The sequence below is a fragment of the Pholcus phalangioides genome, unplaced genomic scaffold, assembly GCF_987345545.1.
Source record: "Pholcus phalangioides strain wild (caught in Gottingen) unplaced genomic scaffold, Ppha-v1.0 ptg000004l_1, whole genome shotgun sequence".
NCBI lineage: Eukaryota > Metazoa > Arthropoda > Arachnida > Araneae > Pholcidae > Pholcus > Pholcus phalangioides.
In genome coordinates, this window is record NW_028301597.1 from 16,627,833 (window position 1) to 16,654,809 (window position 26,977).

The following is a 26,977-nucleotide window of genomic DNA, read 5'->3' on the forward strand; positions in this document are numbered from 1 at the left end:
TCGTGGGAATGGATTTTGGGTGGGACCTGCCTGCCTCAGACTCTTTACACCTGAGCCAAAACTGACAATTAAAAAAATAGATTGATTTGTTTTTATTGTGTGTCAAAATAAAAAGAATCAATCAATCAATTGAAAACAGGAAATCAATTGATTAATTTATTTATTACAGTGAATATCTTTACTAGAACCATTTGAGTTAGGTACATATATGTGTACCCAATGACGAGCTTAAGTATTTGGCGGCCTGGTGCAAAAACAGCTTTGCAGCCCTGTAAAAAGTCTCGCCACAGAGAGCAACAGGCCTACAACGTTACAAATATTCAATCATTACACTTCACTCACAATTTGAAGTATAGATGGCAGCACTGAAATATCATACACAACACTAGCTACACACTCAGACTGTTAGGTGTACACACTCACTTTGTTCCAGTCTCTGCCACGAAGCTGGGCTGGAAGAGATCTCGGCATCGGGATAAGTCCGGTGGCAGAGACCCTGGCGTTCATTCATTCAGCCCTGTAAAAAGGGGTTTCTCCAGTCCCCAGGAACACCCTGGTGCACACCAGGATTGGAACCTGAGAATGAATATAAGACTATTTCATGGTCATAAAAAAAAAACTATTCGACAATCAATTTGGATGATAGTGCCAGCTGCTCAGAAAAAACAAAAAAAAAAAACAAATATACCTCGTAGGCACTTGAAGGTGGGGGGGATAAGTCTGTCGGGGGACTAAGGTTTCGATGCCTGAATTCTAGAGGTCTTGTTATACCCTGCCCCCTATCACCTGCTATCCTGCAGCCGAGCCCTTCGTCATTGTTGGGCCCCACCGTAGTGAATTTATAGTATGGAAAAACAGTGCTAAGGGAATCGTCTCGGGCAGGAGCGCTTTCAGCCCCGCTCTTGTGAGGGCATGTGTCTTGGGCAAAATTTCAAGCTATTTAATTTGTTAACGTCAAGTCAAACGTTAAGAAGGTTAAGTCAAAATGTCATAGTATAAAATCAAAGCATTTTTATCCCGTTTTGCGGCCACTGAAATTTAGCAGCAAAGTAAGTGTGACCGCACCATTCGCCTAAGTTTGGTCCTGTGTGCCTCGGGTCCTAACGTGCAAAAAGAATCCATAAAAACCATTTAAACCCGTTAAAAATAAGGTAAACATATGTGTACCTTTGGAGCAAAGGGACTATAGTTCGAAATCAATCCTAAATTGCTATATCATTTTATTCTAGCCTCAAACATAGCTCAAAACAGAAACAAAAATAATATAAGTTCACCCAAACTTCATACCAGACAATCATGTTGATTCTGTGAGCTTCAGAGTTTTTATCACGATTCATCAAGAACGGTGGGTCCTAATTACCGGACGGAGGGGGATGTCATGAGGGAATTTGCATAACAAAAACGTCTCGATAAGAAATTTAATTTCACCTTTCACAACGTGAATAATTACATACCAAACCGACAAACCGAGCTGTTAACTGAACTATGTACATATACTCTTATCACATAATGTATTAAATGTGTTAACTTTTATGTCAATAATTGATATATATTTAGAATCAATCAATGTTTAATAAAAGCTATTTGATATCCGATTGTTGTGTTGTGGCTGTTGAATTTTGAGTGAATTTAGTTACGGCAGGAAAAAAACCAAAGAAGGGGGAGGGGAGAGGGATCACCTTTAAAATTCTTCTCAAAACGAGTGAGAGTCACCGATAAAATTCTTTTCGAAGTGGGTCGTACTTCAAAAAAGTTTGGGAACAACTGATGAGAAGAAGATAGATAAACGATAGATAAAACGTTGATCAAAACAAATGGGATCTGCCACACGTAACAATTTCCACTTGAGTAAACAAAATCTGCAATGACCTTTCGATTCCAATGTATTTTTCTAAATTTCTGAAAATAGAAACTTTTTTTAGAGTTTGAGATGATACAGAATATAATTCGTGATACGATATTAGAAACACGTCAAGAAAATGACCAATTTTAGAAATTTTAAATTACACTTACGAAATTTAAAGTAAGAAACAGTACAAAAATTGTCAATATAAAAAGTGAAAATGAAAAGTTCGGTTGCAAATTGACGTTATACGTAGTTAGGTCAAGAAGGGACTTGGCAGGTTACGGCGAGCGATTGTGTTGCATTGGCGCCACTAAAGAAAATAGCCTTTTCCAAAACCGAAACACTACTTTGCCGGAGAGGACTCAGCTGAGCGAGTCTGGAGTTTTCCCGAAACAGCGAATCCTGGAAAACGGCGGAGGATTTGCTCGTTAATCTACCGGACCACAAAAGAAAGGGGGAAAAAACGCTTCGTAATGGATTACTCGGTGTTTATCTTAGTGGCTTTATTTTTCACAACAGGTGAGCGGGACCTTTTCCACTTCAATACACTCTTTTCTTTTCTCTTTTTTTTGCATTTGCGATCTCTGTGAATGAACTTTGAGCGTGTTCTTACGCGTTATATTCGTAGCACGTGTTTTGAACTTTTGCAAGCAAAAAAGCAAGAAAAAAGTTTCTAACAACATCGTATATTCTGATATTTAAAAACATTGTAAGCAAGATATACAGTTATTCCAAAAATATATTTCTTTAATTTTGATTCTAAGAGAAGTTTGCAATAACGATTGTTTTATAACAATACTCTTCGTAACAGATTTATCGGAAAGAAAAATCTAATCTTCATGTCTGTTTTATAAGTAAATGAGACAATTTTAAGAACTTAATAGAAATATTTTCTATAATTATTGATTTATTGTAAACACCATATCCATATGTATAGTAAAAAATTTCAGGGAAACAGAGAAAAATACTGCGAATAAGAATTTGAAGCTTATCATATATAACTTAATCCCGTAGTTTATGTTTAAACAGTTCATACGTAACTGCTAAAGAACGTAAGTACGTAAAGTTGCTAATTTCCCCCATTGGCAATTTTGGTAAGTTCGAACATTTTTGCAAATATATCACATTAACTGATGATTAGGTATAATCCCCAGCTCGTATTGGTATGCACACGATAAATCGTCAATGAATTTCTTAAATTTACCTGTCGTTTTGCTCAAACTTAAGTGTAAGATGATGGAATTTGATTAGGGATAATGATTTGTACTTATAACGCTTTCTTTCATTTAATTAAACATTTATGGCATTACATATGTCTAGTGCACCCATCACGTAAGGGAGATACAGATAGTGAACTTAAGTGATATTTCCGCATGATTTAGTGTATATTTATCATACTTACCAACTTAATTCGGGAATTATGAATAAGTGCACACCACGAAATTTATCAAACTTACCGAGACGAGATTGTGTGGTGATTAGGCATAATGACTGGTGGTTACAGATATAATTATCACATTTATCCTATCATATGTATGGCATATGAAGAAAATTTGCGGGAACTGGGGGCGCGCAATTTTTTATAAGAATTCACATGTTGCATAACATTCAAACATATTTGTATAATTTCAAACACAGGGTGGTTTTAAATAAACCGACATCACTGAGACGTATGTAGCGTCCATTCTGATGGAGGTATTTTGATGAAGCTTTGTACAGTACATAGGATATATGAACTTGGAGAAAAGAAAGATTCAATTTAAAAAAAGTTCAATTTTCAACCACCACGTGAAAAGTGGCACTTTACATCGCAGTTGCATTTTTCTCTTGGTCCAAATAACTTATACAAAGTTTCAATAAAATACGTCCCCCCCAACGGGCACTACATATTACGACCTTTTTCTGCTTGTTGAGTCAGTATAAGTAAACTTGGTATGTACGTTATTTGGACTATCAGAAAAAGATAACTGCGACAAAAAAAAAGTGAAAATGTTTCACATGTTCAACTGGACTCTTTTTTTAGTTGCCCCTCCCCATAATCTATATATTCTATTTACCCAGTTTCATCAAAATACCTCCATAAGAATGGGCGCTACATATGTCTGAATAGTGTCAGTTTATTTATAACCACCCTGTGTGTTGCAACTTGAGAATCTCGTGGCGTTAGCAGCTAAACTTTTATGTTGTTTAAATCTGATTTGACATGACTAGATTCACCTCGCCTTACTTCGTCTTTTACTAGTCGCAAGATATCGAAACGTGAGAACACACACACACTCCTTCCCACTCCACACTAATCCAATTTTCTTTTCTTCCAAATTGTGTTCATGGCCCATCTACCATCTCTAAAGGAGGGCGTTTTGACGATCTAGCGGCGTCACGAGGGGTAGGGAGAGGTAATAAACCGCCCAAGTCCGACAAAACCGCAAAATGGTTCAGGCAACCATTCTTAAGGGAAAGGAAAACTTACGTCATTTCCGTTCCTCCGTTTCACTTTTTCTGACGAGGATCTGAAAATTCACTACCCCACCTAAAGAAGTTTCACTTCGAAAATTAACAAGATGCAACATGTGAATACAATTCAACTATAACTTATTTCAAAATTGCATACAATTGAGCTACGTATAATCTCGAAACAAATTTTTTGTGTCATAAGAAAGTTTATGTATTGTTTTATATGACTTTCACGAATACTAGTATGCAACGATCGATAAACCGTAGGAGAATCTGACATTGATTTTTCAGTCATCAACCATATTTTACTAATTATTACTACATGTGTTATTTTTCCTTCTCTATTTAATTGATTTTATTTCTCATTTTATATTCATTCATTTTTATCCTAATCTTAGTCATTCAAGAATAAAAATGCGATTAATCGGTAAATGCGTAATAATTATTGATCACTTATCAAATCAAACTTATATCAAAGGTTTAAAAAATTATAAATAAAACTATCGGCATTTTTTAATGAGAAAATTAAACATTTTAGTACGTATAATATATTTTATTATATAAATTACGATAGATAAAATGGCGGTATACTTATAATTTTTGGGATAGGACTGGTTAAGTCAATAAGTTAATCTAACCGATTAACATTACGTTATCTTTGCCGAACCAAACTAAAAAACTAAAATTTTCCACACATGGATGCAGAGAATCTGTATTTATTAATTCTATACTTAATGAGACATCTGACAAAAAAACTCGGAAAAAGTGTTTGTGTTGCTAATAAATAATGGTATTATTTAATTTATTACTACTAACCATCATAATAACCCCATATGAACAGCAATTATCAAATTCGCGGCTTCCATGTTCATGCGGGAATGGAGGGAAAGAGTAAAAGAAAGACAAAGCGCAAAAAAATCGGAGCGAATGGCGGGAGGAAAGTATGCGACCACATAGCACCTGTGCAGAAAAGGCACACAAGACGCGTAAAATCCCAATTCGGCTGAAATTGTCGCTCGTCTGTTGCTGTTACAGGAATTACTCGTTCAAGATCGTTTCTAGAACACAACGTATTCCTACCTCATGTGCAATGGGATCAGTCTGAATACACTTGACTTGTTTATTGCTTCAAGTTGCTTCCAATGGATGATCAGCCTAAAAATATAAGTAGATATAAAATATAAAAACCCCTTCAACATTTGTGTAAGATAGTTGTAATCCTGCACAATGTTTTTTAATTCATGTCATTGAGAAAAAAAAATTCTCCCTTTTTTCATAAAACCCCATGAAACTCCGTATTTATATATTTTTTTATATATAGTTTCCCTACCTTCTGCGTTGTTATTAATGACTCGCTTCTTTGCATTATGAACTTATTTACGATTAAATTACGGAATTTAATAAGGTAATTATAATCCGATGAAAAATAAGGCCGGATCAAGAAAAATTTTTTAGAACATGGAAATGAATGTAAATGAAAATTGCATCTATCTCATGAATATTTTAAATTATTGTTGTTTATTGAAATATCGATGTCGGATTTTCCTACGGTTTATCGATCGTTGCATACTAGTATTCGTGAAAGTCATATCAAACAATACAATAAAAAATAAAATAATTATAATAAAAAAAATTAAATAATTTAAAATGTGAGTTGAACCGAAGTATTTTATAATTATTAATTTTAAAAAAACGATATCCACTGATATAGTTGATATCTTTTTTAAAAAAAACATGCGTCATATAAACAAAATTTACCCAAGAAAAACCCTCAGAAAACTTCTCAGAACGAGAATTTACAGCTATTTCATATACGGGGAAGGGGGGGGGGACTATCGACCACCCAATAATTACACACGTGATTCCTTGTGAAAAACTAATACAGAAGTGTGTTTTCCGTCTTAGCATCGAACGAATATTAAGGGAGTTCTAACGTTTTGAAATTTTGGGACGTATTTTTTATAACTATCAGTTACGCGCATAAAACAATGAAAGTGGATTTCTCTGCCAGCAGTTGGTTGCCACTTCTTGAATATAAAATTGAAATATTCAATCCCGAGATAGAAGCCAAGTTCTGCCTTCTTCCTTCACGATTGGCGTTTTTTCTTTCCATGTAGTGTGATATTATATCCTTGTTATTGCGTGCAGCTTACGTGTTAGCATCGTCCATTATACTGGCAAATTTATCAGCAGATTTGTAAAGTATTAGCCAATTGAGATCCATTTGAAAACTTCTGTAACCAAATCAACACTTTTTTGCCAAAATGTGGCAATTTGCTCTTCTTCACTGTTTAGTAAAAACTTTGGACGGGAGGTGCTTGCAGTGCATAGTGTTTAATGCACGATCGTTTTGTTCTACCCTTTCTTTCCAATTTTGTCACCCGTGGGTCAATAAAAAAAAGAGAAAATGTTTTTAGTTATTTCAAAATTTTATCGAAACTGTTACGCGTAAAAAAGCTTCAGTGAAAGATGCAAAAATGGTAGCATGACAAAGGTGACTGGTGGGAACAGTCACAATGAAAGTATTTATATTATTAATTGGCATGTGTGTGTTAAATATAACTAGTGATTTCGGATTTTTTTTCAATTGGTTATTCCCAGTCACATTTTCATATCGAATTCTACATGTTGCAATTACTTAATTTCCTTGTGACTGCAATTGGTCTTTATCAGGTATTTTATTATAATTCGCTCAGAACTTGGCCAATTTTTCAGATGAGGTTTTATTCTGGGGCGTATGTATAAGGAAGCTGTTGCCCCAGGTCAGGCTTAACAGAGACGGTCTTCAGGCTATCGCCGTCCAAGACACTACGAATTTTGCCGTACCTTTGACATGCTCTGCATATCAATATTCAAAAAAAAGAAAAATGTAAAGCATCTCTTCACTATTTGTTCTTCTAAATATGGTTTTGAGTAAAGGCCTATACTGTTTCATACGCACATTCATAACATAAATGAGATGCCGTAAAATTTTTAAACTAATTGTTAGACTTCATCGAGACAATTTGTAATTGAGATCGGTTTCATTCAACATGATTATTTTGTTAATCAAGTTAATTGTGTTGCAGAATTATAATCAAAAGCTGTGATGTCGCATGTGAATATTCCAAAACCTTTGAATTACAACTGGGAAAAAAATCTGAAATCTCATTTGAAAATTTATTCATTTATGGGGTGTCACGACCCCTGAAATCGATTTTTTAAACATGACTGTAAAAATTACTTCATTCAATTGTGGAAATCAAATGAAAGAAATTACGAATAAATATTGGATTAATTTGTTTTTTTTTCCAAAATAAAATTGAAAAGTAATGAATTATATAGAGTAAACGTGAACAAGAAAAAACACTTTGAGAACACGATTTTCTGAAATTTTTCTCATTGCAGGTTTTGAGCTCATCCATAAGATTAAAAAAGCAAACTACTACGCCGAATGTTGTGAAATTTTATAGAAATTTTTATGACATGTATCAGTGAAATGAACATGGAACTTCGATATCTTATAATTCGTTAGAATTTTATAAATTTTAAAGTTTGAAAAAATGTATAAATTTTAAGGTTTGAAAAAAATTTATAAATTTTAAAAATCTGAATTCAACATTTCTTTTAATTTTTCATGGTTTAATTTCTAAATCTGAGGTTCATTTTATTAACACATGGCGAGTAAACATTTCTGCAAAATTTCAGAATTTTTGGCGCGGCAACCTTTTTTTTTTATCTCACGGATGAAATAAAAAACTGCAATCTTAAAAAATTGTAAAAATTAACAACCGCTTAAAAATTTGAAAAGTGCGCACACACACACACACACTCAACAAGAGAGGGGAAAAAAAGTGGTTTTCTTTCTCGAATTTTTAGGGTTATACCATTGTTTATTTAAAAAAACGCCAAGTTATACGTTTGGTGTACGTTCGGTGAATTTGGCAAGATTCGGAAGTGAAGTCATTAATTTTTAAAGCATTATAACTCATTAATTATGGGTCAAATCAAAAAACTGAAAACACTTTTCTGTATCTGTTTTTCACAAGGAATCACATGTATAATTATTGAGCGGTCGATACTTACCTTCCTATATAATCACGCAGTTTCCGTTTAAGTAGTTCGTCCATAATTATAATAATTAGATTTTGTTTCTTAACATAAACAAATCACAAAATAAATACAACACAACAATACAACTTTGACTAGAGGTTCTCAAAGTGTGTACGGGGCTGCTCGAGACTCTCCCAACCGTTATGAGTCATCGCCGTGAACTTTCTGTATTAAATGGGTGGCCTAATCAATACAATGAACTAATTTTTTGTTAGACTATCCCGTTGAGCTACAGAAGACAGAAGTTTGAGAACTACTGACATAAATTGTATTTATTAGTACAATTCACATACAATGCATATATACAAACCACATGTACAAATACAAACATATATACACAGATATGCAAGCTAAATGTGAAAAACCGGTTACTATGCATAACAACAGGTTATTATACATAATCCTCAATCGTTTTTGTAAGTTTGAAAAGTTCATCACTTTTACCATCACTATTATGCGTAGTTTCCAAGCGTCGTTGGTAAATTTGATAATTACTAAAAAGATAATTCGATAAAATTGTACATCGTTATTGAGGCACGATCGTGAAATTTGTTAAATGAGAGTTCATTATATCGGGGTACAATCGTAAAATTCGTTAAATGGGAACTCGTTATATGGAAATTTTGGTTGTAAAATTTGTCGAATTGGTTACATCGGGGTCTGATCGTATACGCACGAAAACTTGTAAAAATTCGTTAATTTAATGTACAAGTATTTGTTAGATCAGTGTTCATTATGTCTGGTTCAGACTCTGGCTCACAAGTACGGTTAACTAAATAATAATAATTGTCATGGCAATGGGGGCCGATTTATCACATTTACCAATACAAAATGTGAATTATGCATAACCGGCAGTTGTGATGAATTTAGTATGATTTATCATGTTTTACCAACGACACTTGTGTATTATGCATAATCGCCGATAACAGCGATAATTTTTTAGTATTTATCAAATTTACAAATAATGCTTGAGTGTTATACAACTTAAAGGTGATAAATTTAGAGGAAATTTATGAATCCTATCAAAATGGTCGGTGATTTTACCGAATAACCGGACTTATCACATTTACCGTAGCAGAAACAGACATACAATACACACACACTCTGTGAACCCTCAGGGGGCTGGAAAATTCTTCCAGCAGATCTAAAAAGGTAATAATCTTATAAATACGGTTTAATCTTTTAAGGATGTTTTTACGTTACGATCTCAAAATTTCAACGAAATCCACTCCATGGTAGTATGTTCATACACTATCAAATACATAAATCAAATTGTTAACTTATAAAATATATTGCAGATTTTTTCCACGAACTGCAAAAATCAGATTTAAAAAAGCATAAATCGCAAATGTATATTTCTAGAGTTCAAAAGAAAGAAGAAGAAAAAGAATGCGCGTTATAGAAGGCGTTTCCTTGTTTATATTATCGGAATAAAACGAGGCTAGTGTCATACACAAAAGTTGTAATGCAAAAAGAAATAATGTTCGTTTTTATGTGTTTCTTACTAGAACTATCTCCCCAGAGTTTGTGAATAAACCATTCACACCGCCATTCGTTCATGAAACTTCGAATATGAATGGTGGGATATTTTTCTTCTGAAAAGAGTTTCGAACGAACTTAAATCACCCGATTTACATACTACATAAGTTTCGTGGCAGCGCATCGCTCTTATTTGATTTTATTCTCTTTTACCACGCATATATATCTGAAACGGTCAATCAAATCCATCGTAAAAAGAGGACTGTTTTTTGTTGCGGAGTTATATCTCCATAATTTTTATAGTCCACCTTTCACACTTTATTTTCGTGTGTGAATGACGATGTTGCTATTTTATTCAAAGATTATTGTATGTATCATTATCTAGCAGTCGCAGTAAAATACCAGGGCCCATCCTTCGTGCACGAACCACCAAACAAGGTCATGTTCTACAACAACACCGGGGCAATCATACAGTGTTCCGCCACGGGCAACCCTCGTCCGAAAGTCACGTGGTGCACTCTGGACAATTCCACTGTGTCAGCCGTTGCCGGTCTGAGAAGCATCAGGCCAGAAGGATCACTGGTCTTTCCTCCATTCAAGGCGGAAGAATACAGGCAGGACATCCATGCTGTTATCTACAGATGTGTCGCGACTAATGCAGTCGGTGCCGTAGCGAGTAGAGATGTCCACGTCAGGGGAGGTAAGCGTCTAACATTATTTTCAATGAAACATTTTGCTTATCATATATATACCGAGTGGTTCAAGTTTTATTTCGTTATAATCTTCAAAACATGTAAAACAAGAAGATAACCTTCTTAGATACCATTCTGGCTGCTGAGCAACCTCTGTAGAACTGCCAAACCATTTCGGCTAGGGAACCTCGGGCATGGCCCCCACAAGGGGTAGGCTGACAAGGCTCCAGCCCTGGGGTCCGGGACGATTTTCACAATTTTTTTGTTTTTTACGCTATAAATTCATCATAAAGGGGGCCCCGCAAAAGATCCCAACCTGGGGGCCCTGTTTCAGGATGTGGGGGCCATGACCTCGGGTGAGCAAAATCATATGATTAGCTGTATAATATTTATTTCTTCCTTTGAAGATTATACCTCAGCTAACGAAAACCTTGACGAATTTTTCTGATAACGAAAATTTTTTTTTACCTCGGGTAACGAAGATTTTAGTTGATAGAATGCATGAGCTAGCACGAAACAGTCGCGTCCAGAACCGAAATTTTGGGGAAAATCAAAATTAATCCAATCAGTAGCTTACCGTTATTCATGTAAAATTAACGATTAAGCCAAGGAAAATAGCATTAGGGAAAAAAAAGAAACCCCAGACTTCAATATTTTCAGTGAATATGGTAAGACTCTTAATCCCAAACTGAGCAGTCTGGATGTTCTAGGAACTTATCTTTTCCATCTGCAAGTGTGTGCAAGAGAAATGATCCCACTATATCACATAGCACACCAAGTCACACACTTTTTATTCACTATGGCTCCCGAACTCGACTGTGTAGCGTATATAGTATCAAATTAAAGATTTGTTGGGATTTTCATCTTCCTTTGAATTCCCCTTAATTCAGTTAATTATTGCAGCCTTGAATCAGCATTTGTATTTTTTACAGTGCTTCGTAATGCTACATGAAACTTTCCTTCCAATTTTGAGCCATTCCTGGAATGGATTAAGCTATTTTCCCATAGAGACCTATGCCATTTCCGTTGGCTATAGTGTCTAATAGAACATAGTCGAGGCAAAGTCTGGTATAATTTTAGTGGACTCTAAAATAAAAGATACTAACCCCTGGCCTGGCAAATATAATTCGTCATAAGGAGTTCCCTTTCCCGGAGATAGCATTTATTTTCTCCAAAAGAGAAAAAAAGATACATTCAGGTTTACATGTTTACATTCTACCCCAGGGAATGCCATGGGTATCTCACGAGCAGCCCCTGGGGTTTACAATGATTATTTTACATTATTTGATTAAATGAAAACATTTATATGCACACAGGACATACAAATATTTATTCCAGTTATTCCTATTAACAGTTTGTGAGCAAGTGTTTGGAGAGACTGTCAGACCAGACACGACCCAGGCTCTGTCCCTTCCGGGATGTAAGCCTTTTACCCGTGTTGGTTGGGTCGTGCTGGGGAGTGTCTGGAGAGACTGGCAACTTCATTTAGAAAGAGTATCTCATTCCTCTTTGAACTACACATATCACACTGTAGATACACATTCTCAAAATTCTTCGACGTTTTGTGCTACAGTATTACTATGCCCCACTTTTCATTATTTGTATGTTTGGTAGACTCTAAAATAAATATGACCGGCAAGCCGGAAAGTTATCGTACCCATACTATAGCACTAGGTTTCCCATGCTATGCTCCCCGAGTAGACGAGAGAAATTTTTAATATTTTCAAGTGCCAACTAAACATTAACGCTCCGTGACCTGAAAGTTTAGGAACAACTGACACACAGTTGTTCCTTCCTGTATTGGTTTTATCTACCATTATCTTGTAATGCATATCACGCAAAGTCCCGTTATACAAAGTTTTTACTGGTATGAACTGAAATAAAATGTCGTTCGGAAACATATTCGTGAATACGAAATTTTTTAGCTTGGAACACAGAAGTATATTTTCATTCTTTTTTTCAGAGAATCTTATAGAGTTGATACAGTATAAATAAATCAATACAACATATATCGTTCTCAGATATTTTGTGCCCACTGTTTTTTGCGTTAAAATAAAAATACGGGCGCAAGAGTTTTTCAAAATGTTTCCTTGTTATTTATTTCCAGAAGCTTACAAAAATCCCTAAGGGTTAAAAAAAAGTTTTAGGCAGGCACACAAAAGGATAAATAAGAATAAGATAAAAATGCAGAAAACATTCTTTCCCGCGCAGAAAGGATTTTGAGAGCAAAAAAAAAAATGAGCTTTAAACCTTTCTTAAATATAATGAATAGTATACTCTTTGCGTACGCTATTGTGCTAGTAGATTTTCATAGCATGTCTAACAAGTAATTGAGGTCAAATACTATCCATAAGTTTTTACATTCTGATTTGCATATATATTACTCATTACCAGAAGATTATATGCTTCTTATTATAATAACATTTTTTTTCAGCCACGCATTCGGAAATATTTGATCGCATCTAACTAATTTTCAAAGTTTTCGGGTGAGAGAGAAAAGAAAACCTCGTTTAATAAGATAATGATGACTCTATCGTTTCTTCTGGAAATTTGGTTGGCAGATTATTCAAAGGGATATTTATCTAAAAAAAATCACGTTATTTGCCTAATAATAGCCGAAGTAGATTCTAATGAGTTCCATGACGATATGCCGTATATAAAGAGTAAACGTCTGTAATAGCAAATGATGGCTTTTCGTGAAAATTAAATTTGGAATCAGTATTATGTGTGAATGGGGTTCTAATTAAAAAGTATAACTTATATATTTTGATTGAGTGGATAAAGGAGGTTTTACCATCTTTTCAGTCTACGGGCTAGATATACGGTGTCTGTTGCTCTATAGAGTCGCTATATAGAGTTCTGTCGCTCGCGGGGCGTGGGGAATTGTGATCCCCCCCCCCCCGACAATGAAAAACTTATTTTTTGAACGCAAAAAATATATTTCTTTTACAAAATTAAATGTTCTATATGGATAGTGATCATATAGGATCCCGATTTTTACCGGATATTCCAGCAATTTTGGCCGTCCCAAATATTTCATAAATTGGCCCGTTTTCTCTCTTATCCTCAACGAGGTCAAGCTGAATCTTTCAAATCATAAATTAAGATTATCTTCATGATTTATAAATTATATTGTGATAATTATGTGACTCCATCATAATTAGTTACAGTATAATCATATAATTGTATTCATCTCACGTATTTGTCAAACATATACTTTTTTGGTGAATGGAATTTTGACTTGTTCAGTACCAGTAATTTTCCGTGATTGACGATATTTCAGAAATCTTAGCGATAGTTAAAAAAAACATATCTGCTTTTTACTATTTTTTTACTGTAATTAACAACTTTTTTTTTTTTTTTTGGCTGTAAATGATAACTTCACCTTTGACAATTTCTTTGGCTGTGATTGTCAGCTAGGGTTTTTGGCTATATTTGATAACTTTACTCACCTTTCGCAACTTTTTTTGGCTGTAAGTGGCAACTTATCTGCCTTTGATACATTTTTTTGAGCTGTAATTGCCAATTTTTTGTGCCTTTGACAAATATTTCTGGTGTAAATGGAACTGTGAGCTCCTGTAGCGTAAGTTTATGTCGTCGTAAGGTGATGAATATCCACTGATGAATAATAATTGTTCATTATTTAATTGCAACTTCACAGGTATTGTATGTTCCTTAATGTCAAAGATTGCTCCTTCTATTTTCTTGCTTAGTATTATAATAGCTGCTTTTTGGTATGCGAATGCCATATGTGCCAATTTGAGGGAAAACCATGCAGTTTTCCTTTCCTAATCCATGGTTCTTGTATTACAATGATATCAATATGGAGTTATAATGTTCTAACCATTGGACTACAGGGAACAGACATTTTCTTTCCTAAGAGCATATGTATGAATGTTGAATGGGGCTGCGCATGGACAGCCTCAGCTCACCTAATAGCTCTTACGACGTTAGCAATGATGGCCGATCTCCGCTTGATTATCCAAGCTTTCGTACTTCGTATGAACAGCGGAGAGTGACATCGTTTCCCTCTAAACGTTAATATAGCTCAGTAATTATTGCATTACCGTAATTAATCAGGACAGTTATGTGTTTCGAAAATATCTGCAAATATCTCCCACAAATCGACATTCGATCCATCGCACTAGAAAAAATTATATCTGTTGAAAAAAAAAACACCTGTTTTCTTTTAGATCCATTTAAAAAAGTATACGTGAATTCACTAAAAAAAAATATTAAATGTTTTTGCTATTCATCATCCATCTATTCACTGATTATTGCCTAATTAATTTCGACGGATTTATGAGGGAAAAATAAAACTAATGGTAATAATGAGACTAATAAGGCAATTATATTTATACATTTTAAAGTTCTGTTAATTTTAAATTAAATACGAAGTTTTACTGAAGCGCTTCCCCCCCCCCAACATTAGATATTTCAATGTTTCTTGCATTTCTGGCACCCACGGTTCTCTTTTCCTGTATTGATATACCGGCGACGTACTAATGAAATCATTAATGAGTAAAACTGGTAATTTCTAACCATATCAATATGATTGGCTCGACACGACTTCATTGACAAATTTTGGTGACGTCTCTGAGAGTGGCGACGCTTAACTTGGAAGCCACTGCATTATTGCATGGGGGAGGGGATGGGCGAATTTCACTTTGTCTGTATAAAATATTTAAATTCATAATTTATGTGTTTCTCTCTGAAATATTTGCTGCTCTCGCACGCTCCTTGAGAATCATATTCAGTTAACACGCCTACTTTTATATGAAGAGGTGGTATTTTTTCGGCCTGAAATATATAGTGAGAAATTGAATTTTCTGGCACAACATCCGGAAAATTAAATTTCTTAGTATACATCTACTTTCATTTGAAAAACAAAAAAGTCTCTCCACATTGGGCTTTCTATATTTTGAATGATTAGTCTGTGTCTCTTTGACTCACTGATAACGGATTATTACTTATCGAAAATATTGGAAATACTTTGTGAGGTCAAATTAGATGAAATACAACAAAGATTCATTTGAAATTTTTTTTAAACTGAAGGTTCTTTTTCTGGTATATTCTATTCTTTTTCTTCCTCTAAACTTTTCCCTTTTTATTAATATTTCCATCAAAAATAATGAAACTTAAAAATGCATATTGGGATGAACTTTGTATTTTCCGTGACAACCTAAATGTTTTAGGCTTTAAATCTATAAAAAAAATCCTTAAGTATAAAGGTCGTCATATCAGACTATCGTTCTTAGCAAATTTTTTTATAAAATGGTACTGGAATAAACTTTGATAGCATTTTTTGATAGAAATTGTGTCAATGGAGAAATCCATAACAAACTTCGCAGCACTACCTATGTCATTTTTTAAGAAAAAGTCACCTTTATGTCGGATTTTATGCAAAATTCGTGTAATATACGAAACACGATTGCAAAAAAATTCTATTTTAATAAAATGTTTTGTCATTTTCACAGCACATTCAGCTAGCTGTGATACAAGTCATTAACCAAAATTTAAGGGGATTGCATGGTATTCTCATAGGTTATATTGGAATCTGTTGATTTTTTCAAATTTCATTCTGCATATCCTGTATAAAACTTTATAATTAGACAAATATATATGACTAGCTATAACACACTCATTTTCTTCAATGAGGCTTTTTTTTTGATCATGTAATAGCTCCCTCTCTTTTTCTTGAGGGACATACAAACTGTGTGCAAGCTAACCAATATAGCGACTTCGCGATTCAATAATGAAATAATTAAATCTAGATTTACAGAAACGTAGAAATGAATATATATTTTTCCTTTTTTAAGGGGCGCTAGGTATATCAATAAACCTCCACCCCCTAAACTTCAAGTTACCCATCTGCCTATTTCAGCTTTCAAAAAATGCTTAATTAAAGCTGTGGAGTTTTTTCGATCCACTTTTTACGGGATCATAACTAATTTTAAAATATCCTAACCTACATGAATTCATGCAAATAAATATCAAAAGACAATATGGAGACATTAATTTTCATGCTTGAGAAGATATAAATAAAAAGTTGAAATCAATGTTATTGCGTAGATATCCAACTCAAAAGTAGGTCCGGCTAATTACTTCATATTTAATCTCCTGGGCTTCGTATATCTCTAAGCGAACTGAATATTTCAAAAATTGAGGATTCAATACAATTTTTAAAATTATTGATGGGGTGGAAAACGCCACCAAATTTCCATATTTCTACAGTAAAATCGACAATTTTAACACTGATTTCTATGGGAATCATCCTTTGCCTGGCCCTCAAACTGATGCTGATGATGATTATGACGTCTATTCGAAAAGCCTCATTACTGGGAGGATTGAAAAAGTGGCAAACCATTATAAAGGCATAAACTATTATACATATACTAACAGGATTAAAGAAGTGACAAACCGTTGTAAAGGCATATACACGTCTGAAACGCATTGCTACGGAACCACGGTAACCAAAGTAAACGTTCGGAAAGTGATTGTTGAGGCCCAAAAACCATTGTTGCCCGACAGTTTTTTGCCCATTTGGGGCACTTGTCCTGCTCTGACGAAATTTTAAAGTAGCCTATCGTTCAAGTCGGGTCCCATTTGGTATATATGCAAAATTTGGTGACGATTGATCTAAAATTGTAGATTTGTATAGAGAACATACACACAGACAGACAGACAGAAAAATCAATTTTATATATATAGATATACCTTAGGTTTTCGTAAAGAACAAAAACTTAATAATATATAGCAAAATATCGTATCACAAAAGTTTGCAATAATAAAGTTAATCACTTTTTAGAAATCATGTTTCAAACGCAAGTAAAATGACAAAAACAGTTTTCATCGCAAAATGCGTTTAAAGTCTTTATTCACGGATTAAATGTGGAAGCGCAACAGTAACTGCATAGTGGCGTTAATATACTTCAGTTCTAAGCGTCATATAAACAAAACAAGGTGTTTTTTTTATAATTTTAATCCTTCATAAACCAAAAGACTAAGGCACACAATTTATTTCCCTTTTGCCTTATTATATATCAGAAGGTGTATAAGATCATGTTACTGTAGAAATTTTATGAATATCATTGATATTATGCAAATTATGCGGTGGGGAATTATTAACCCACCGCTCGTTTAGCACATGTTACATCGCGTGAGCGATGGGATAATAATTCCCCACTTTGTGCATATATATATATATATATATATATATATATATATATATATAATATACATATATATATAAATCAAGTGAACGAAGCAAAATTTTATTTTAAATTGAAGTGATATATGAAATTGCTTTATTCTTTGGTATAAAACGTCAAAAAACCTAATACACAAAATTAAATGCTCAAGGAATTAATTAATATAAGACTTAAGAGCTGTGAAAAAAAGAGCAAAACAAAAAAACTTTACATAAAGGCACATCCCATTTCTTGCAAATCATATTGCACCTTATTTGTTTGGCCTTTGTGGTTCAGAATGCACAGCGCCTGTATTTATCAATACGAATTGGTATATGTGATCCTACATCTAAAAGTCGCATTTTATTTTCGATCACACAGGTCTCCCATTAGGATTATTTCTCTTCTTACAAACTCCGTGTAAGGGTACGAAACCAGGGTGATTTTTGCTGCAAAATGTGCTTATCAATTCATTTGCTAAAATTTATCAAAACTCCAAATGACTTATGGGTTTCTAATAATTATGAGTTATGAATGTAGTTGTTTTCTGTTTGACCTTTTTTTATAGAGCTTAATTTCCCTATTAACTGCGGGCGCATGCATAGGGCAGATGCCTTTCGAGGAGTTAGAATCTATGCATGCAATGATAAAGGTATTATTGCTATAACATCTTTGCCATAGCACTTAAACAAACTAAAAACGTTATTTATAAGAGTTACAAGTTCAATATAATTCGAAAACAAAAAGAAAATTATACATTATGACGCATTACTGACAAAAAAAAATTAAGATTTATTATAATTTTAACTGTCATTATTATTTTCAAGCTCTCTTGTGAGCAAGATTTTTGACGTCATCGAGAAATTTTTAATACCAACTTATATATTAAATTACCGTGAATTTGATTACATGCCTTTAAAATAAGTCACTGCTTTTTTAATAAGGAAAATTTGAACGCGAACTCGTTAAAACAATGATACCCAGCTTCTCACCGATAACGAGCGAACCAGTAGGACATGTACTTCTAACTTTCATGATTAACTTCCATGATAGGCGGGAAAAATGTATCTCATATCAATAAAGTGCTTTCCATCTATGAACATCCCCCACTTCATATAATTTACAAGAAAAAATAATAAATTTTAATAATTACTTCAGTTTTCAATGGTGGGAAATTATTATCCCATGGAGCTATAAAGAAATTGGGTTTTATAAAAAAAAATTAAAATCAAACAAAATCGATTTTTTCTTGCAAAATAACATTTTAAACGTAGTCAGATGTAGCAAAAATTACATTTATAAAACTTCGAATAATCGTAGGGTTAATGCTTTTAAAAAACATGAATGCAATAAACTAATCATATAGTATGAATACACTGAACTACTTTCGAAAGATATTCAGAAATGTGAATCATTATAATGTAGTTTTATTCTAATGCGATATCGTTTCCGCATAAACTTCATTTTTAACTGATATATGTTACGCTTAATGTGTAATAAATTAGTTATTATATATAATAACCGGTGGTTATACATAGTTGTCAATCGTCTTGGTAAGTTTGATAAATACTTTTAAATTATCGCCTTTACCTGTGATTATACATAATATCCTATTGTAATTGGTGGATCGGATAAATCTATTCTATAATATAAAATCACAAACTCGAAAAAGGCCTGTTTCTAAGCAACCGAAATTAGTGACGATTTTATGTTACGTTTTTGAGTGACGGAAATCTATTACGCTTTTGTGTTATGGAAGTCGGTTACGATTTTGGGTCAAGTATTCATTTAACTTAAGCATATATCGGGACCCATTTCACCCATCGGGACCATGTTATGTGCATGTACCGAGAGGCTCCTACATCCTACAGCAGGGCCCTTGGCTGGAATTTAGATGGCGAGCCCCCCCCCCCCAAAACAGCTTTTCAGGGGTCCCTCTGTGATTAATTCATAGTGTGAAAAATCAAAAAGTGATAAGAATCGTTGTGGCCCCTGTCAGCCCTGACGTTGTGGGGGGTCATGCCGAGAGGTATGTATAATATACATATAACACCAGTGCTCCTAACACACAGGGTCCGGGTACCCGGGACGGATTGCACGTATAAGTAAAAAGTTTTCATTTCCAAGGGCCCTTGATGGATCTCATTGTTTTCTTGCTGCTTTAACATTGAAAAATTTGCGATAGCCGAAGCAAAAGATATATCCAGTCTGGGGCCCTATAAAATTTGTGAATTCGGTCACAGGTAGTTACGTCGGTGGGCCCGGACTTTATTCGTGGGTGAAATGAATACAAATGAAAATTTTTCATGGCACTAGCACCGGGGATGACCGACAAGCCTCCAAGTCATGGGCCCCATGTTTACAGGTTTCGTTTTGGGGGCCCTGGATGAATCTCATTTTTTTCTGTTGTAGAATTTGCAACAGCGGAAGCTCGAGATAAGCCCAGTCTGGGGGCCCCACTAAAAGTATGCGAATTGGTGTCCCGGATAATTGGTTGGGGGTCCTGGATTTTATTCGTTAGTAAAGCGCATACAAGTGAAAATTTTTCACGGCACTCGCTGCGGGGGATGACCGACAAGCTTCCAAGTCGGGAGCCCCATATTTACAGGTTTCATTTTGAGGGCCCTGGATGAATCTCATTCTTTTCTGCTGTGGAATTTGCAATAGCGGAAGCCCGAGATAAAGCCAGTCTGGGGCCCCACTAAAAGTATGCGACTTGTTGTCCCGAGAAATTGGTTGGGGGCCCTGGATTTTATTCGTTGGTAAAACGAATACAAGTGAAAATTTTTATGGCGCTGGCACCGGGGGATGACCGACAAGCTTCCAAGTCGGGGGCCCCCATGTTTACAGGTTTCATTTTGGGGCCCTGGATGAATCTCATTTTTTTATGTTGTAGAATTTGCAACAGCGGAAGCCCGAGATAAAGCCAGTCTGGGGCGCCCACTAAAAGTATGCGAATTGGTGTCCCGGGTAATTGGTTGGGGGCCCTGGATTTTATTCGTTGGTAAAACGAATACAAATGAAAATTTTTCATGGCACTCGCAGTGGGGGATGACTGACAAGCTTTCAAGTCGGGGGGCCCATGTTTACCGGTTTCATTTTGGGGGCCCCTGGATGAATCTGTTTCTTTTTTTTTGTTTAACATTGTACAATTTGCAACAGCGGAAGACCGAGATAAATCCAGTCTGGATTCCCACTAAAAGTCTGAGTATTGGGTCTCCACTACTGGATGGGGGACCTGGACTTCTTTCGTTGTAAAATTGATAAAAATTTAAAATTTTCGTTGCCCCTCACCGGGGAGATGTCCGACAAGCCTCCAAGTCGCGGCCCCATTGAAATGTTGACAGGTTTCATTTTGGGTGTCCCTTGATGAATCTCATTGATTTCTGTTGTTTAACATTGTAAAGTTTGCAACACATCGGTAGCCTGAGATAAATCCTGTCAGGGGCCCCACTAAAATTCAACGAATTGAAGTCTGGGGACCCCATGGGCAAGTTTTCTGGGGGTACTTGATGAATCACATTTGTTTTTTGTTGCTTTATTATTGCAAAATTCGCTTCTTCAGTAAGCTGGTGCTTTCACACGTCCCTTTGCATAGCACGCTGATGAAATTGGACGAAATAAACAAGATATGTTGTGAAGAGAAGTTTGGGGGAGGGGAAATTGGCCGCCAAAGGCGGAAGGGGGGCAGAGCCCTCCCTAATATGAATATAATTTCAAATGAGTCTAGTATGTGTGGTAGCGCCCGAGTGGCATGGTGGTAAGATGATCGTCTACCATCGTGGAGGTTGTTGTCAGGGTCCCGGGTTCGAACCCAAAGGAGGATATAGATAAGATATTTTCCCTAACGAACTCGAGGCGACCACCGATAGACAGCGCCTTCACTTCCAACCCATCTCACTAATGACAGTAAATTGCAATATAGCGATATTGCCAGAGTTGGTGTTTGGTGAAGTAGTAGTATGTGTGATAAATATATAGTCGGACCCCGTTGTAATGGTAGCAAGTTTTATGATCCTACTCGGATATACTGATACAATGCATGCATGATTTACCATGTATAGTATATATCGTTTACAGGAACTATATATCATATATACTATACATGCGATTGACAATGTTTATGAAAGATGCGACGCTTAGATGTTATGCATAACTGCTGGTAAAAGTGATAACTATTATTGCTTATTAAGTTTACCAACGACACTTGGGTACTATACCGGTAAAAAGGAGAAACTTAAGAGAATTTATCAAACTAAAATGCTCGGGAATTATGCATAATAACCGAATTTATAACTTTTACCGCTCGTAACATCTACGTAGAAGTTTAGGTAGCATACATTATACATAAGATGTAGTACTAGTGCATACATCATATATTCAATCTGAGGGAAACCGTTTATTGCAATCATGGGCATGAAAAATATTTTTGCATAAAGTAACGATTTAGTGTGCAAGGAGAATGCACTAACAGATTTTATTTTACTTCTTTCTCCCCAAAAAACGAACAAAAATCTACCATCTAAAATAGAAGTTCTCCGATAATCACTACGGAAACGTTAGATTCAAACACTCTGCTGAATAATCTCTTCCTTTTTATTTTTCCTTGTATTTGAGGAACGGGGATTCTGTAGATATAATTTTAAGGTAATGATTTTTTATTTCCATTCCCGTGGTCGATTTTACTTATTCTGAACAAAATTGTTTCATTTCAGCAGTAATGAGCTACGAAAGACTCTGATGACCCTCGAGAGTAAGATTTAAGTAGGAAAAATAAAATTCGATTCAAACAATTTAGAAAAATGTCTTCGTTTTCTCTTTATCATATTTTCTTCGTAAATGTACGAAAAGATTTTCCCAATTTGAATGCGCTCCGTAGTATACGTATCACGATTATTTCCTAAAGTCGGTTCGATCCAAATGACTTCGTGAAACGCAAATCAGAATCTGCACAGTGAAATAATACGAAGTCATAGAAATTCAAATATCATCATAACATAACAAATTACCAACAGGAACTATAAAACCAACTCTAATGTAGAAGGGAAACTCTCGAGTCATTGGATTTGGAATAAAATTCAGAACATGTATCTGGTAGCAACTGTAGAGAGTATTTGAAATATTCCAGTTTTTCTCCACTCGCCATATTCTAAACGGAATTCTCTACCGAAGCAGCATAGCATTTCGAAGAGTTGGTGTTGAAAGGTGAGTATGAGTTTTTCATTTCCGAGGAGATAGAATGAAAACTCGTGACTCCAAACTACATACATGTTATGTTCAAAGTACATAATGTCACCAGCATGTATGGAACTACCCAATATTGGATTTCAGATTCAAGCACACCGCGTATTTGCTAATCGGATTCCTTCCAAGCCAAGTCGTCGTATCCAATGTTAAATTAACTCACTAAACAGTGCAAGATTCTTGGATCTTTGCATTTTTCAATCTTAGCAAACCACGTCACGAGTATCAATGCTGTGCTGATCCTTTTCTTCCAGTTCAGAAAACTTTCAACAAGTCTTTTTTCCTTTTTAATTATTTTTATCTCAATTATCTCAAAATGACCAATAGATACATAATAGCAACATAATTTGAAGCGGATTTGAAATGATATTATGTCATTGGCATATCACTAATTTTTTTCATAACCCGGGGTCAAATATTTAGACTATTTTTTTCCTGTATTTCAAACCGAGCACAACTTCGGTTGATCTTCATGGGCAATCTACTACTCCCACGTGAGTGTTTTTTTGCCGGAAATATTTGTTTGTGTGACTAACCGTTTGAATGCGTATCTAGTGTTGTGTATAAATTGTTAGGAATGCCATCTATGTTTCGAATTATGAGTGAGTAAAACTTCTTGCCAGAATGACCGCTGACACTGCTTAAATGTTGTCAGTATTTTTTCCGTTAGTACCGTCTATATTTGTGATTTTCAGCAATAAACTTCACAAGCAGATACAGGGTGGTCAGCGAATAAGCCCTTATTTCAAAATTAAATATCTCTACAACAAAGATCAATAGAATTATGCGGTAAATGGTACGTTTATTAGCAAAACTGTAAGAATGTTGTACAGAAATTTCGAAAATTTATGTTTTTTTTTAAATTTTTTTAAATTTAAAAAAAGAAAAACTGGAGATTTTGGGGTTCCGAAAATCCTCATTTGTGTGAAGAGAAACCACTGCATTCGCCTAAAGTTACTTCATGGGCTGCGGTATGCGCCATGTGTGCTGACAAATTGTTCCAAAATTGTAACGTAACGTTCAGTAGTAATCGTTTCTCGCTCGAAGAAGGGGCCGATAATGCCTCTGGCGCATACCGCAGCCCATGCAGTAACTTTAGGCGAATGCAGTGGTTTCACTTCACACAAATGAGGGTTTGACTTATTCGCTGATCACCCTGTACTAACATAACATGAAAATTCGAGCATTTATCAGCTTCACTTCAAAACATGGAAGACAGATGGGAGCACCAGCAAGGACACGAAAAAACAACATATTTCTTAAAACATAAACACGTTATTTCCAGGCATACGCACATACAGCACGTGTAGGTACGTACGGACTCGTTAAAAATTCCGCAGAAGAATGTGTACGAGGTGCATATACGGTGAACTATTAATATTAATAAACTTACCTCTTTAAAATATTCTCATAGGATATAACCAAGCAAAAATAATAAAATTCATCTTTTTTCAATTCGTACATCTAGAAATTTGAAGAGCCAGGGGGCTATATGAAAAAGTTTGTGAAATATCTTTAACAATTTCAAGCATTCCAAAAAAAAATTTGATTTCTAGGTCTCACGTCGTGGTCTCAACCGGCGGGATATTTTTCTCGAAACTTTTAAATAAAAATACGAAAAATATTCCGGAGAAACTGGGGAACCTTGTATAAGACGGTCACTACTATTTTCACTTAACTAAAAGTGCTCAACTTTTTGGGAAGCGCACGCCATTTCATTGATCTGAAAACATATCGCGAGTCATTTAATTGATCTATAAATGTTCCGCGGGTCACTAAAGTGATATTTGTATCCGCCGCAGGCTGCTTGAGTGATTGGAACTATGTCACCGGCTTCTTAAGCGCAGCGGGTCAGTTCAGTGGCTTGAAATGCGCCGCAGACCAACTTACTTATCGAACGCGGTCAGGCTTTGTCGCTTGCTCAATTGAAGCACATTGCCCCGGAAAACTTGGCTGCTTCGGGAAAATTGTATTCATTCTCACAATATGTGATTAGAACCATGAAGCGGGAATTTCAAGAGGTCTGAAATGTGCTACTTAATTGAAGTGATAATGTGCTGCGGACACTTTAGTGATCTGGAATAGCACTCCGGGTCACTTTATAGATCTGGAAACGTATCCTAGATCACTTAAGTGATTCAGGAATGTTTCCCTGGGTCACAAAAGTGATTTTGAACTTTACGCCGTGGGTTACTTAAGCCAGGCAATGAGTCACTGGGTTGATTTTCACGGAATTAGGTTTGATGTCATGGGACGCATCAACTGACTAAACTGGCCATGGGTAAAATGTCGTAGAAACATTTCTATGGGGAATTTCTAACAATCGGTTCCATGCACGAACGTGTTATGTGTGTATTTGAGCGGCCTTAACGTATTTATGTTGTCCGAGTTATTCTTGTTTCGTGCTATATTGGTGCTGTGTTTTTGTGAGTACTTCACTGCCACGGATATATATGTCATCTTTTCACTCCTATAAATATATTTTCTCTAACGGACTATATACGCATTTAACCGCTTCGTTTACAAGCGACTGGCAAAGAAATTCGGATGATATCTGTTTGATGAATCAGCGATAAAAATGGTTACCACGTCCTTACCGAACCGCATGTTAGAAAAAAGGATAGGAAAAGTATAAAAGTAAGAAAAAACAAATGAAAGGAAAACAGTATAACACATAAGTATAAGAGAGATATGTATATATCTATTGTATGTATCTAAGATGTATCTTACCTATTATACTCTTATCCCTCCTTCTCTGTTATTTGTAAGTATAGGTACGAATTAGATTTATCTTTTCATCCTCACTTACCTGTTTTCTTTCGCTCTTAGAAGTATATAGTAATAAGATACATGACGGAAGTGAAAACAATTACTTTTTTTTGCGTAGGAATGCAACAAAGCGTCGCGGTGATGGAAGGGAGAGGAAAGAAAACAGAGAAACTTTTTCGAATTTATGCCACTGGCGTTTGGGCGCAATATTACGTCCTTGATCGTAAAGTGGTTAATGACTAATACCTAATGAATATACATTTTTGAAGTATGTTTCGCAATTATATATTTCATATAAAAAAGAAGCAATGGATTCCTCTTCTCGTGTGTTGTTCGGCTAACAATTAATAAGTTATCCATAACTTTCTTGTCACTTGGAATTAAGGAGACGTGGCTTCAGACATGTTTCTACTGTATTAGTTGTTATTGGTTTGACAATAACAAAACTATAGTGACCATTTTAAACTAGACCTTTTTGCACGCACCTAACTCCGAATAAACTTATTGCGAAGAAAAAATTGTGAAGTTTTTTTTTTCCAAACTGTCACGATGTTTGACATTATCTTCCACATTAGAAGACATTCCGTGCAAATGGAACTTGGAAAGTATTGTTTCTCAGTGAGAACTTCCATAATGCTGTTTTCACCTTTTTTTTTCGTACTTTAAATAGTTTTATTTCTCCCCTCTTTTCTCCGGACATTTTCGAGCATTTTATTTGCTGGCTAAATCACGACTAAACTTTGGGATCGGTTCCGACGCACATCAGTGGAATTTGCTTTGGGATCGCTCAAAAAAGAAAAATAAAAACGAGACAACTTTTCGACTTTATTTCACTGATTCATTTACTCTTTTCTCGCTCGTATAGTGTGTGTGGATGTCTCTCTTTTTCCCCCCTCCTGCCCGCGAGCTCGTTCCTTTAACGACAGCTGCTTTCACTCATCAATTTCCATTTACACCACGACCCAGGAGAGAAAAAGAAGAAGAAAAAAAACTTTCATTACCCCCACATCGTATAGATATAAACACACCCTGAATAATTTCAGTTCTGCGCGTTGCTGCCATTATCAGCATATTGATGACCTTCTGATTCTGGCAGCGAGAAAAAGGAAGGGAAGGTTGTGAAAGGGGTTTCCCAGAATAATCGTGTGTTTGCAGAGAAAAGAACTTCCAGCTAGGAGAGCGACAAAGTGAATGAATGGGCTAATCTTTTA

General features: G+C 35.3%; 1 protein-coding gene across 3 annotated transcripts in view; it reads left to right on the plus strand.

The window, feature by feature from the left end:
* The first annotated feature begins 2,213 nt into the window (after window positions 1–2,213).
* LOC149086608 (cell adhesion molecule Dscam1-like) overlaps window positions 2,214–26,977 on the plus strand; it is a 171,459-nt gene continuing 146,695 nt past the window's right edge. For all 3 annotated transcript variants that reach the window (XM_089230988.1, XM_089230989.1, XM_089230990.1), the window contains exons 1-2: window positions 2,214–2,365; window positions 10,257–10,571. In XM_089230988.1, the coding sequence (XP_089087114.1) occupies window positions 2,320–2,365; window positions 10,257–10,571 (361 nt within the window). In that variant the 5' untranslated portion in view covers window positions 2,214–2,319. The remainder of the gene's footprint in view (window positions 2,366–10,256; window positions 10,572–26,977) is intronic.